This window comes from Phocoena phocoena, chromosome 3, assembly GCF_963924675.1.
Source record: "Phocoena phocoena chromosome 3, mPhoPho1.1, whole genome shotgun sequence".
Taxonomy (NCBI): Eukaryota; Metazoa; Chordata; class Mammalia; order Artiodactyla; family Phocoenidae; genus Phocoena; species Phocoena phocoena.
Window position 1 is genome coordinate 56,883,050 of NC_089221.1, and position 12,209 is coordinate 56,895,258.

At 47.2% G+C, this 12,209-nt stretch overlaps 1 protein-coding gene across 1 annotated transcript in view; it reads left to right on the forward strand.

Annotated features, from left to right (window-relative positions):
- MAP1B (microtubule associated protein 1B) overlaps positions 1–11,065 on the forward strand; it is a 90,511-nt gene extending 79,446 nt beyond the window's left edge. Inside the window, exons 5-7 of the mRNA XM_065873417.1 lie at positions 123–6,639; positions 9,548–9,786; positions 10,910–11,065. Coding sequence (XP_065729489.1) covers positions 123–6,639; positions 9,548–9,786; positions 10,910–11,065 — 6,912 coding nt within the window. The remainder of the gene's footprint in view (positions 1–122; positions 6,640–9,547; positions 9,787–10,909) is intronic.
- The last annotated feature ends 1,144 nt before the right edge of the window (positions 11,066–12,209 follow it).

The following is a 12,209-nucleotide window of genomic DNA, read 5'->3' on the forward strand; positions in this document are numbered from 1 at the left end:
CGTTTGCCCTGTGTGCATCCAGTGATCCTGTAATACCTAGTAGTAGATGGAGAGGATGGATCAGTGATGACAGTCACTTGAACTTCTTCTTTCTTTGTTTCTTATGATTTTTTAAATCCCAGATTGGGGAGTTACTGAGTACCACCCATCCTGCCAACAAAGCCAGCTTAACCCTTTTCTGTCCCGAAGAAGGGGACTGGAAAAACTCCAATCTTGACAGACATAATCTCCAAGACTTCATCAATATTAAACTCAACTCCGCTTCTATATTGCCAGAAATGGAAGGACTTTCCGAGTTTACCGAGTATCTCTCAGAATCCGTGGAAGTCCCATCTCCCTTTGATATCCTAGAACCTCCCACATCAGGTGGATTTCTGAAGCTATCCAAGCCCTGCTGTTACATTTTTCCAGGAGGGAGGGGCGATTCTGCATTGTTTGCAGTGAACGGATTCAATATGCTCATCAACGGAGGATCAGAGAGAAAATCCTGCTTCTGGAAGCTCATCCGACACTTGGACCGAGTGGACTCCATCCTGCTCACCCACATTGGGGATGACAATTTGCCTGGAATAAACAGCGTGCTCCAGCGGAAAATCGCAGAGCTCGAGGAGGAACAGTCCCAGGGCTCCACCACAAATAGTGACTGGATGAAAAACCTCATCTCCCCCGACTTAGGAGTTGTGTTTCTCAATGTACCTGAAAATCTGAAAAACCCAGAGCCAAACATCAAGATGAAGAGAAGCATAGAAGAAGCTTGCTTCACTCTCCAGTACCTAAACAAATTGTCCATGAAGCCAGAACCTCTGTTCAGAAGTGTAGGCAATACCATTGATCCTGTCATTCTTTTCCAAAAAATGGGAGTTGGTAAACTAGAGATGTATGTGCTTAACCCAGTCAAGAGCAGCAAGGAAATGCAGTACTTTATGCAGCAGTGGACTGGCACCAACAAAGACAAGGCTGAACTAATCCTGCCTAACGGTCAAGAAATAGACATCCCAATTTCCTACTTAACTTCAGTCTCATCTTTGATCGTGTGGCATCCAGCAAACCCTGCAGAGAAAATCATCCGAGTCTTATTTCCTGGCAACAGCACCCAATACAATATCCTGGAAGGACTGGAAAAGCTCAAACATTTGGACTTCCTGAAGCAGCCACTGGCCACCCAGAAGGATCTAACTGGCCAGGTGGCCACCCCTGCTGTGAAACAAGTAAGACTGAAGCAGAGGGCCGACAGTCGGGAGAGCCTGAAGCCAGCTGCAAAGCCACTCCCCAGCAAATCTGGGCGAAAGGAGTCAAAAGAAGAAACCCCTGAAGTCACAAAAGCTAATCACGTGGAAAAGGCACCCAAAGTTGAAAGCAAAGACAAGGTAATGGTGAAAAAAGACAAACCAGTAAAAACGGAAACCAAACCTCCAGTGACAGAAAAGGAGGTGCCCAGCAAAGAAGAGCTGCCTCCGGCCAAAGCCGAGGGGCCTGAAAAGCAAGGCACAGACGTCAAACCCAAAGTCACCAAGGAGAAGACTGTGAAAAAGGAAACAAAGGCAAAACCCGAAGAAAAGAAAGAGGAGAAGGAAAAGGAAAAGCCAAAGAAAGAAGTGGCTAAAAAGGAGGACAAAACACCTGTCAAGAAGGAGGAAAAACCAAAAAAGGAAGAGGTGAAAAAGGAAGTCAAAAAAGAAATCAAGAAAGAAGAGAAAAAAGAAGTCAAAAAAGAGGTTAAGAAAGAAACCCCACTGAAGGAAGCCAAGAAGGAAGTTAAGAAGGAGGAAAAGAAGGAAATTAAAAAGGAGGAAAAGGAACCCAAAAAAGAAATTAAGAAACTTCCTAAAGACACAAAGAAATCACCTACTCCCGTATCTGAAGCAAAAAAACCGGCTGCATTAAAACCAAAAGTACCCAAGAAGGAAGAGACTGTCAAGAAAGATTCTGTTGCTGCTGGGCAGCTGAAGGAGAAGGGGAAAATTAAAGTCGTTAAGAAGGAAGGTAAGGCTGCAGAGGCTGTGGCTGCGGCCGCCGGCACCATGGCCACTGCGGCGGCTGTGGCGGCAGCGGCTGGAATAGTGACCGCGGGCCCCGCCAAAGAACTCGAAGCCGAGAGGTCCCTTATGTCATCCCCCGAGGATCTGACCAAGGACTTTGAAGAGCTGAAGGCTGAAGAGGTCGACGTAGCAAAAGACATCCAGCCTCAGCTGGAGCTGATCGAAGATGAAGAGAAACTGAAGGAAAGCGAGCCCGTCGAAGCCTATGTCATCCAGAAAGAGACAGAAGTCACCAGGGGTCCTGCCGAGTCCCCCGATGAGGGAATCACCACCACTGAAGGGGAGGGTGAGTGCGAGCAAACCCCCGAGGAGCTGGAGCCCGTCGAGAAGCAGGGGGTGGAGGACACTGAAAAGTTTGAAGACGAAGGAGCGGGTTTTGAGGAGTCCTCCGAGACCGGAGACTATGAAGAGAAGGCGGAAACTGAGGAGGCCGAGGAGCCAGAAGAGGACGGAGAGGAGAGCGTGTGTGTGAGCGCCTCCAAGCACAGCCTGGCGGCGGAGGAGGAGAGCGCCAAGGCTGAGGCCGACGGGCACGTCAAGGAGAAGAGGGAGTCGGTGGCCAGTGGTGATGAGCGAGCAGAAGAAGACAGGGACGAGGTACTGGAGAAGGGAGAAGCTGAACAATCCGAGGAGGAGGGCGACGAGGAGGACAGAGCCGAGGATGCCAGGGAGGAAGACTACGAGCCTGAAAAGGCTGAAGCTGAAGATTACGTGATGGCCGTGGTTGACAAGGCTGCGGAGGCTAGCGGTGCCGAGGACCAGTATGGATTCCTTACCACGTCCACCAAGCTAGCGGGAGCCCAGTCTCCTGTCCGAGAACCTGCATCTTCAATTCACGATGAGACTTTACCCGGAGGCTCAGAGAGTGAGGCCACTGCCTCCGACGAGGAGAATCGGGAAGACCAGCCTGAAGAATTCACTGCCACCTCCGGCTACACCCAGTCTACCATTGAGATATCCAGCGAGCCCACCCCCATGGACGAGATGTCTACTCCTCGAGATGTGATGAGCGACGAGACCAACAATGAAGAGACCGAGTCCCCATCTCAAGAATTTGTAAACGTCACCAAATACGAGTCTTCACCGTATCCTCAGGAATACTCCAGACCTGCTGTGACGTCACTCAACGGACTTTCTGAAGGGTCAAAAACAGATGCCACCGATGGGAAGGATTACAGTGCTTCCGCCTCCACCATCTCACCACCCTCGTCCATGGAGGAAGACAAATTCAGCAGGTCTGCTCTGCGTGACGCCTACTGCTCTGAAGAGAAAGACGTGAGAGCTAGTGCCACGCTGGAGATCAAAGACATCGTCGCGGCAGTTTCAGATGAAAAACTCAGCCCAGCCAAGAGCCCGTCCCTGAGTGCATCTCCACCGTCGCCCATAGAAAAGACCCCGGTGGGTGAACGTAGCGTGAACTTTTCTCTGACGCCCAGTGAGATTAAAGTCTCAGCAGAGGCAGAAGTAGTCCCAGCATCTCTGGAGGTGACCCAAGAAGTAGTGGAAGAACACTGTGCCAGTCCTGAGGATAAGACCCTGGAAGTGGTGTCTCCATCTCAGTCTGTGACTGGCAGTGCTGGCCACACACCGTACTACCAATCCCCCACTGATGAGAAATCTAGTCACCTTCCCACAGAGGTCATTGAAAAACCAGCGGCAGTCCCAGTGAGCTTTGAATTCGGTGATGCCAAAGATGAGAGTGAACGGGCTTCCGTAAGCCCCATGGATGAACCTGTGCCTGACTCGGAGTCTCCTATTGAAAAAGTTTTGTCTCCTTTACGGAGCCCTCCCCTAATTGGTTCTGAGTCTGCATATGAAAGTTTTCCAAGTGCGGATGACAGGGCTCCTGATAGATGTACCGAAAGCCCCTTTGAAGGAAAGAATGGAAAAGAAGGCTTTCCAGACCAAATAAGTCCAGTTTCTGACACGACTTCCACTGGTCTTTCCCCAGACAAACAGGAAGGGAAAAGCACAGACTTTGTACCGATAAAGGAAGACTTTGGTCAAGAAAAGAAAACTGATGATGTTGAAGCCATGAGTTCTCAAGCAGGACTGGCTTTAGATGAAAGGAAGTTAGGAGGAGATGTTTCTCCTACACAAATAGATGTCGGTCAGTTTGGATCTTTTAAAGAAGACACTAAGATGTCCATTTCTGAAGGCACTATCTCAGACAAGTCAGCTACCCCTGTTGATGAGGGTGTGGCAGAAGACACATACTCTCACATGGAGGGTGTGGCCTCGGTCTCCACAGCTTCTGTGGCTACAAGCTCATTTCCAGAGCCGACAACAGATGACGTGTCTCCCTCGCTGCATGCTGAGGTTGGTTCCCCACATTCCACTGAAGTAGACGACTCCCTTTCAGTATCTGTCGTGCAAACGCCTACCACTTTCCAGGAAACAGAAATGTCTCCGTCTAAAGAAGAATGCCCAAGACCAATGTCAATTTCTCCACCAGACTTCTCCCCTAAAACAGCCAAGTCTAGGACACCAGTTCAAGATCACAGATCTGAACAATCCTCGATGTCTATTGAATTTGGCCAGGAATCCCCCGAGCACTCCCTTGCTATGGACTTCAGTCGTCAGTCTCCAGATCACCCTACAGTGGGTGCAAGTATGCTTCACATCACTGAAAATGGGCCAACTGAGGTGGACTACAGTCCTTCTGACATGCAGGACTCTAGTTTATCACACAAGATCCCACCAACGGAGGAGCCGTCCTACACCCAAGATAATGATCTTTCTGAGCTCATCTCAGTCTCTCAGGTGGAGGCCTCCCCATCCACCTCCTCCGCACATACCCCTTCTCAGATCGCTTCTCCTCTCCAAGAAGATACTCTATCCGATGTTGTTCCTCCCAGAGATATATCCGTATATGCCTCGCTCACCACTGAAAAAGTGCAAAGTCTGGAAGGCGAGAAGCTCTCACCAAAATCTGATATCTCTCCACTCACCCCGAGAGAGTCCTCTCCTTTGTATTCCCCTAGTTTTTCAGACTCTACCTCTGCAGTCAAGGAGAGCACAGCAGCTTGCCACACTGCCTCTCCCCCACCAATGGGTGCAGCATCTGCAGAGCCATATGGCTTCCGTGCCTCCATGTTGTTTGATACAATGCCACACCATCTAGCCTTGCAGAGAGATTTGACCACATCCAGCCTGGAGAAGGACAGTGGAGGGAAGACACCTGGAGACTTCAGCTACGCCTATCAGAAACCTGAGAAGACAACCAGGTCCCCAGATGAAGAAGGTTACAGCTATGAGGCTTATGAGAAAACTACCCGGACCCCAGATGTGAGTGGCTATTACTATGAGAAAACAGAGGGCACCACCAAATCCCCATGTGACAGAGGCTACTCCTATGAGACCATTGAGAAAACCACCAAGACTCCCGAAGATGGTGGCTATGCCTATGAAATTACTGAAAAGCCCACACAGAGCCCCGAAGAGTCTGGGTACGCATACGAGATAAGTGAGAAGACAATAAGGACCCCCGAAGTGAGTGCTTACAGCTATGAAAAGACTGAGCGGTCTCAAAGGCTCCTGGATGACATCAGCAATGGCTATGACGACTCTGAAGAGGGTGGCCCCACACTTGGGGATTCCAGCTACTCTTATGAGACCACTGAGAAAACTGCCAGTTTCCCCGGGTCTGAAAGTTACTCCTATGAGACATCGACAACAACTACACGAACCCCTGTTACCTCCGCATACTGTTATGAGACCCCCGATAAAGGCGCTAGAACCCCCCAGACGTCTACATATGCCTTTGAGACTTCAGACCAGCGCTACACTGCTAAGAAGTCCCCCTCCGAGGCTCGCCAGGATGTTGACTTATGCCTCGTGTCCTCCTGTGAATACAAGCATCCCAAGACGGAGCTTTCACCCTCCTTCATTAACCCCAATCCTCTCGAGTGGTTCGCCAGTGAAGAGCCAACGGAAGAATCGGAGAAGCCCCTCACCCAATCCGGGGGAGCCCCACCACCTCCTGGAGGAAAGCCCCAGGGCCGACAATGTGATGAAACCCCTCCCACCTCAGTCAGCGAGTCAGCCCCGTCCCAGACCGACTCTGATGTCCCCCCAGAGACAGAAGAGTGCCCCTCCATCACAGCTGATGCGAATATCGACTCGGAAGATGAATCAGAAACCATCCCCACAGACAAAACCGTCACATACAAACACATGGATCCACCTCCGGCCCCCATGCAGGACCGCAGCCCTTCTCCACGCCACCCTGATGTGTCCATGATGGACCCGGAGGCCTTGGCCATCGAGCAGAACCTGGGCAAAGCTCTGAAGAAGGACCTGAAGGAGAAGACCAAAACCAAAAAGCCAGGTACAAAGACCAAGTCATCCTCACCTGTCAAGAAGGGTGATGGGAAGTCCAAGCCCTCTGCAGCTTCACCCAAGCCAGGGGCCTTGAAGGAATCCTCAGATAAGGTGTCCCGAGTGGCTTCTCCTAAGAAGAAGGAATCTGTGGAAAAAGCAACAAAAACCACCACCACCGCTCCTGAGGTCAAAGCCGCACGTGGAGAAGAGAAAGACAAGGAGACCAAGAATGCCGCGAACGCCTCCACATCCAAATCGGTAAAGACGGCGACTGCAGGTAGGTGGAAGGTGCTGGCATCCTGGTACAGGGCACGACAATTCTACTTTTCACTGCAGCCTCTGCATTTCCATTTGACTTTGTACTGGGGAGGTGAGAGAACACAACTTGGTGCTCTCCCTTCCCTTCACTGTTTTCTTCTGCCAAAAGGTATAGATCTCAGCCCAGTGTAGCCTGTAGGCCTGGGGGTAGCTCAGCTTATGGCCCAGGGCAGCTCTGATTTCCCAGATGCGACCCCTGGGTTTGCTCCCTTTTGCAACACAGCAACCGCAGCCTTGTTCTGAATCTTCAGAACCAAGGATGTGTGTTTCACGCTCCTCAGGAAGATTCTGTTGGCATTGGCTTCGGCCACGCCGGCCCCAGAATCAAGCTGAGGTGACACAGGCCAGGAGCTCTCAAAGGCCTAGGGAGAACCAGAGTTCCAAGCCAAGCCTGGAATAAGCAGCATAGGTCCAAGATTTAGGTCCCATTTTTTACAAATAAAAACATTTAAAATAAAGTTATAACATTTTAAAAATTAAAAGTTATACAGTTTTTAAATAGAAAAAAATGACCAGGCTGGAGATGCATCCCCATTAAAGGCAGTGCTTTGTTTGATCAACCAGCGAATTCACTTGACCACTGGGTACCCAGTACAAATAGACAGAAAAGCATCCAAGGCTCTACTTATCCCATTCTGACCACACGGCCTCACTAACAGAGACTCAGCATTCTATTTCAGATTGAAATTCCACTTGGCAAGAGCAGATATCCCTGACTTCAGATTCTTAAGACTTATCAAGGTCTCAGCAATGACCTGGGTTTTGGATGGAACAGGTCTCTGATGGCCCAGCTTCATTTTGTTGCTTCAAACCAATTACAGGGATTTGAATTCATATATTTTATTTGCTTTACACAGTTATTCAGGGATTTTAGATCACAGTTCACAAAGTTACATAAATTGACTCAAACGTGTAAAGCAAACAGTAATTTAAGCAACACTTCCTTGATTTATTATGGAAAATCTGAGAGATGAACCTTTGGGACTCTCAAATTCAGTACATTTTAGGAAGTATTAGTTACAGGTACAAATTTTTACTTTTAAGCAACATGGAGCATCAATTTCAAGACTCAGGTCTTAGCAGGTTTCCTCTTTTTACTTGCATGTAGAAAACAAACTGAATTTGTTCATGCTTAGACTTAATGGAAAACCACCAGATAATTAACTCCTTGATCTAAAGGACTTGACAACTTGACCTGCACTTAGGAGAAAACATGAAATCCATCCAAACAGATAACATCCAACTGAAATCTGCTACCAAACTTGCTGAACACACACTCTAGCCCTCACAATTGATTTATTTTTTAAACTTTTTTTTGGTCACTTAAAGAGAGAATTTTGAGGCAAAGTGAGTTAATTTGAACTTACTTTGAAGATGCTTCCCCAGTAGTTTTTTAAAAAAGATAAAATTGCACTATTAATTTTAAAACAAACCTGGGTCGACGTCTGGCTTGGGCTGCTATGAGCAATGTTCAAGGGTGTTGATGGGAGTGATTTAGTGTGCAAGGGGAAACCGCAGACATTTTTAAATATTAGAAGAAATGTAACTCACAAACTTCTGTTACAAGTCAGAATTCTCGGGGAGACTTACACATGGATATGTTGAGGGCTTTTAGCTTAGGTTCATTATAAAGGCTGGCTAATCTATTCATAAAATGAGTCGGTTTATCCAAATACCAGTTTGGCTGATTCTCACCACGTCCCTACCCACCCTGAAAATAAAACTAGACCAATTCACTGCTGGTTTCGACTCTGGGATGACAGCCTCTATACATCCCATGGAGAAAGGCAAGAGGATTAAATATATAGGGTCCAGCTGGTATTTTAAATGGCTTTACAGCAGTGGTCTCAAACCAGATACACATTAGCATCAGCTGGGGTGCTTTTAAAAAATGGTGGTGCCCAGCCCAATGAAGCCAGACTCTGGGGCATGGGGCCTGGTATTAAGCGTGCTAAGTGATTGTAATCGTGTGGCCAGGGAAAGAATCACTGCCTTAGAATGCTAGTTGTATTAATGTTTCAAAAAGTTTAAACCTTCTAATTAGAGCAAATCAGAAAGCCAGCTCACCAAACAAGGTGCCCGGAAACTTTGGGGTTAGTCTGAATCTTTACTTTGCCCGGGCTTTCTGATTTAGACTGGGGATTTTGGCTGCTACGTGCGCCTGACCTCAGTCTGGTATGTCCTGATTGGCTAGAGAAAGCCTAGTCTTTCTGACCCTTCCTCTTGCCTCATACCTCTTGGTATCCGATCTTGTCTAAGGAGAGACGTCTCACATTTTAGAGTACTGTCCTAAGGAGAGGATACAGTGTTTCATCAGTTGATGAATGAGGCTGAGGTGCTGAGGGTCTTGGAAATCATATGATGTTCATTAAGATCTGACCACTGGCTAGGTCGAATGTGAGGGTATGATATTCAGCTGTGGGCAAAATTGCTTTCAAATGAGATCTTAACTGGATTACAAAGATTGCTTAACTGTGTTTTACCACATGCAGACATTTTCTTTTGTCCTTTAGAAATCTGTTTCTTAGCCTCTTCAAATTAAAATCACATTAGTAGCTCTTTCAGAAGGAGTGTTACTACCTAGCTCCATCTTTGAGGAAGGCCTGAACTCTTCTTCCTAATGGGTTGTCCACAAAGGGAAACATTCCATTCTTCAGTTCTCCTGTTGAGATGGTAAACAACCAGGTCATATTTTCTCAAACTGTCAGTGTTAAATGCCCTCTATGAGAGAGAGGAATGCCCAGTACCCCCTCCCCATGCCCTAGAGGACCTTCTTGGGAAGGAGTAGGGAAGGTGTACTGGACAGATGGGTCTCTTCGCATTCCTGTGACCCCGGCTTTCTCTTTATTTTTGTTCATTTACTGAAGGGCCAGGAAACACCAAGACATCCAAGCCCTCAGCTGTGCCTCCAGGCCCCCCTGTGTACTTGGACCTGTGCTATATTCCCAACCACAGCAATAGTAAGAACGTCGATGTTGAATTTTTCAAGAGAGTGAGGTCGTCCTACTACGTGGTGAGTGGGAATGACCCCGCTGCTGAGGAGCCCAGCCGGGCTGTCCTGGATGCCTTGTTGGAAGGGAAGGCCCAGTGGGGCAGCAACATGCAGGTAAGAGCTCCAGGACAGTGTCCGCACTGCACATGGAGCTGTGTCCAGAGGCAGAGGGAAGGGATCATGTTTAATGAGGCACCATTATGACTGTGGATCCACATGAGGTACCCTGGGGGGTCTGCCACACATAAACTGTCCTGAGAACAAAGTAGACTTAACACACAGAAGGTGGTCTAAAAGTATTCTTGTTACCACCAGCCACCAGGGACTTGGAGGAAAGCCACTTTACCACCCTAAAGCATAATACATTTATCTGCAAAATGGGACCAAGATTACTTGCCCTTCACCCTAATATACCAAGAATATTAACCAGTGTAACCAAGTGGTCATATTTCCATGTGATGCGGATGAGGACTTGTCTTTACTCCTTTGTGCTTCACAAGTAGACCAAAGCTTGGAATATGGCCGTTTAGAAAATCGGCTGTCCAGTGAGATGCTGCAGGAGGGGCACTGCTGAAAATGGTCCCCAGCAGGATACTCCCGGCTCCCAAGCATCATAACTAGGCACGAACCACTCTTAATACTATGTCAGCTATGGTTTTTGCTTATCTTAAGTTTTCCTTATGGTTTTGTAGTCATTCAGTAAACTGTGCTTGCATAACATTGAATAGAAATGCTGGTTATTTCATCATATGAAATCTATGAGAAACACCCAGTGGCCTCTTACTGAATAAGAGGTGGAATGTTTACTGTTCAAGTCAGTGCCCGCCTACCCACCCAACTCCTCTGCCCCTAAGCACACACACAAATTAAACATACAAACGTTTGTTCTTAGGATCAGTTATGTTAAAGGAAATACAAGAAATTCCACCTTAACCGAAGCACTTCTCTTAACACTAAAGAACTGAAAAACCTACGACTCATTGATAAACTAATTAGCTAGTCATGACGTGCTTTTGGTTCCAGTGTTCAGCTCCCCCAGAAAAACTGATTTTTTGGCAGCTTTATTCTGGTTCCTAGAAAACGTTAAGTTGAAAAATTCTTTGAATTTCCTAAGGACAATAGAAGATTTTTCTCTTTGCCCTTCTTTTTCTAATGGTCTAAATACCTCACTGTTCTGTTTGTTTTTCATCCGATTTCCGGTTCTGCTCTTCAGCAGCTGTTTTCTCTCTCCCTGCAGGTGACCCTGATCCCAACACATGACTCGGAAGTGATGAGGGAATGGTACCAGGAGACCCATGAGAAACAGCAGGAGCTCAACATCATGGTTTTAGCAAGCAGCAGTACCGTGGTTATGCAAGACGAGTCCTTCCCTGCATGTAAGATTGAACTGTAACAACCTGACCAGCCGCACCACAGGGTTTGAACTTTGTTTCCAGAAATTCTTCAGTTTGAAACCACCTTTTCTAACAAAAGTCAATTCACCTAAATAAGTCGCTGAACTGTTACCTGCCAAACGCTATACTGTGTCATGGTGATACAAGTCACTAATATTTCTCAGTTTTTGCTGAATGCTAAGGGAAGTAGCAGTCTTCCCACACTAGGGTTCAAGTTACTGCAAAATTACCTACCCCAGTTCATCTCTGCTGAACATTTGGAAACCATGCACTAGCAAACCCAACTGATTTCTGCTAGGTAGAGGCATCTGTCTTAGAGAGAGAAAGAGAGAGAGAGCGCGCACGCACAAAAGAGAGGGAACGCAGAACAGAGAGAGAGAGAGAGAAAATGAGAAAGAAAAAAAGAATGCAAGAGGAGGAGATGTAATGGTAGAGAATGCTGGTGAGATACCAGAGAGAAAGAGAGGGCAGGGTGGGGCAGAGAAGAGAAAATAACCATTAGTTAGGTCTGCATTTTGTCTATTCTGTAGTTTGCATAGGCAAAGTTTGCAACTTGTGTCAGTCTGAGTCATCAAAAAGGGTCTTAATTTCCTAAAACAAGTTGGCTGGAAGAAAACGGAAAAGAACAAAACTTGTAATGAGGGCATGTGAGATTTTTCACGCCTTAATTAAGCTCCTTCAGCTTGAAGGCTGCACACTGACAAAATGTAGTGAGTGTAGACTGGACATGCAAGTGGTTTGAACCCCATTCAGAACTCTCAGACTCTTCAAACACACGAGTAGATTGATCTAAGGCATGCTCCCAGCATCTGTGCACCCAGTTAGTCCACTCTGAGTCAATTAACCTGCATGTGGAGACACCCAAGTCCACCCCGATAAACAAGCAAATACCAAAGCAGTTGGGAGTACATACGGTAGACAATTTGCCTTAGGAAGTGACTTGAATGTACAAAGATACTTGATGCACTTATTTTTTAATGTGAGACAGCGAGTTTATAAAACATCCGTGTAGGATTATAGATACTCCAGTTAAAGGAGCATGTGTGTGCGCGTGGGAGGGGTACTAGGCGCTTACCTGATTGGTGCAACAGTCTGATGCTGAGCATTGCGTGTTGAATACCACCTCAGGCCCCTCAGCCAAGC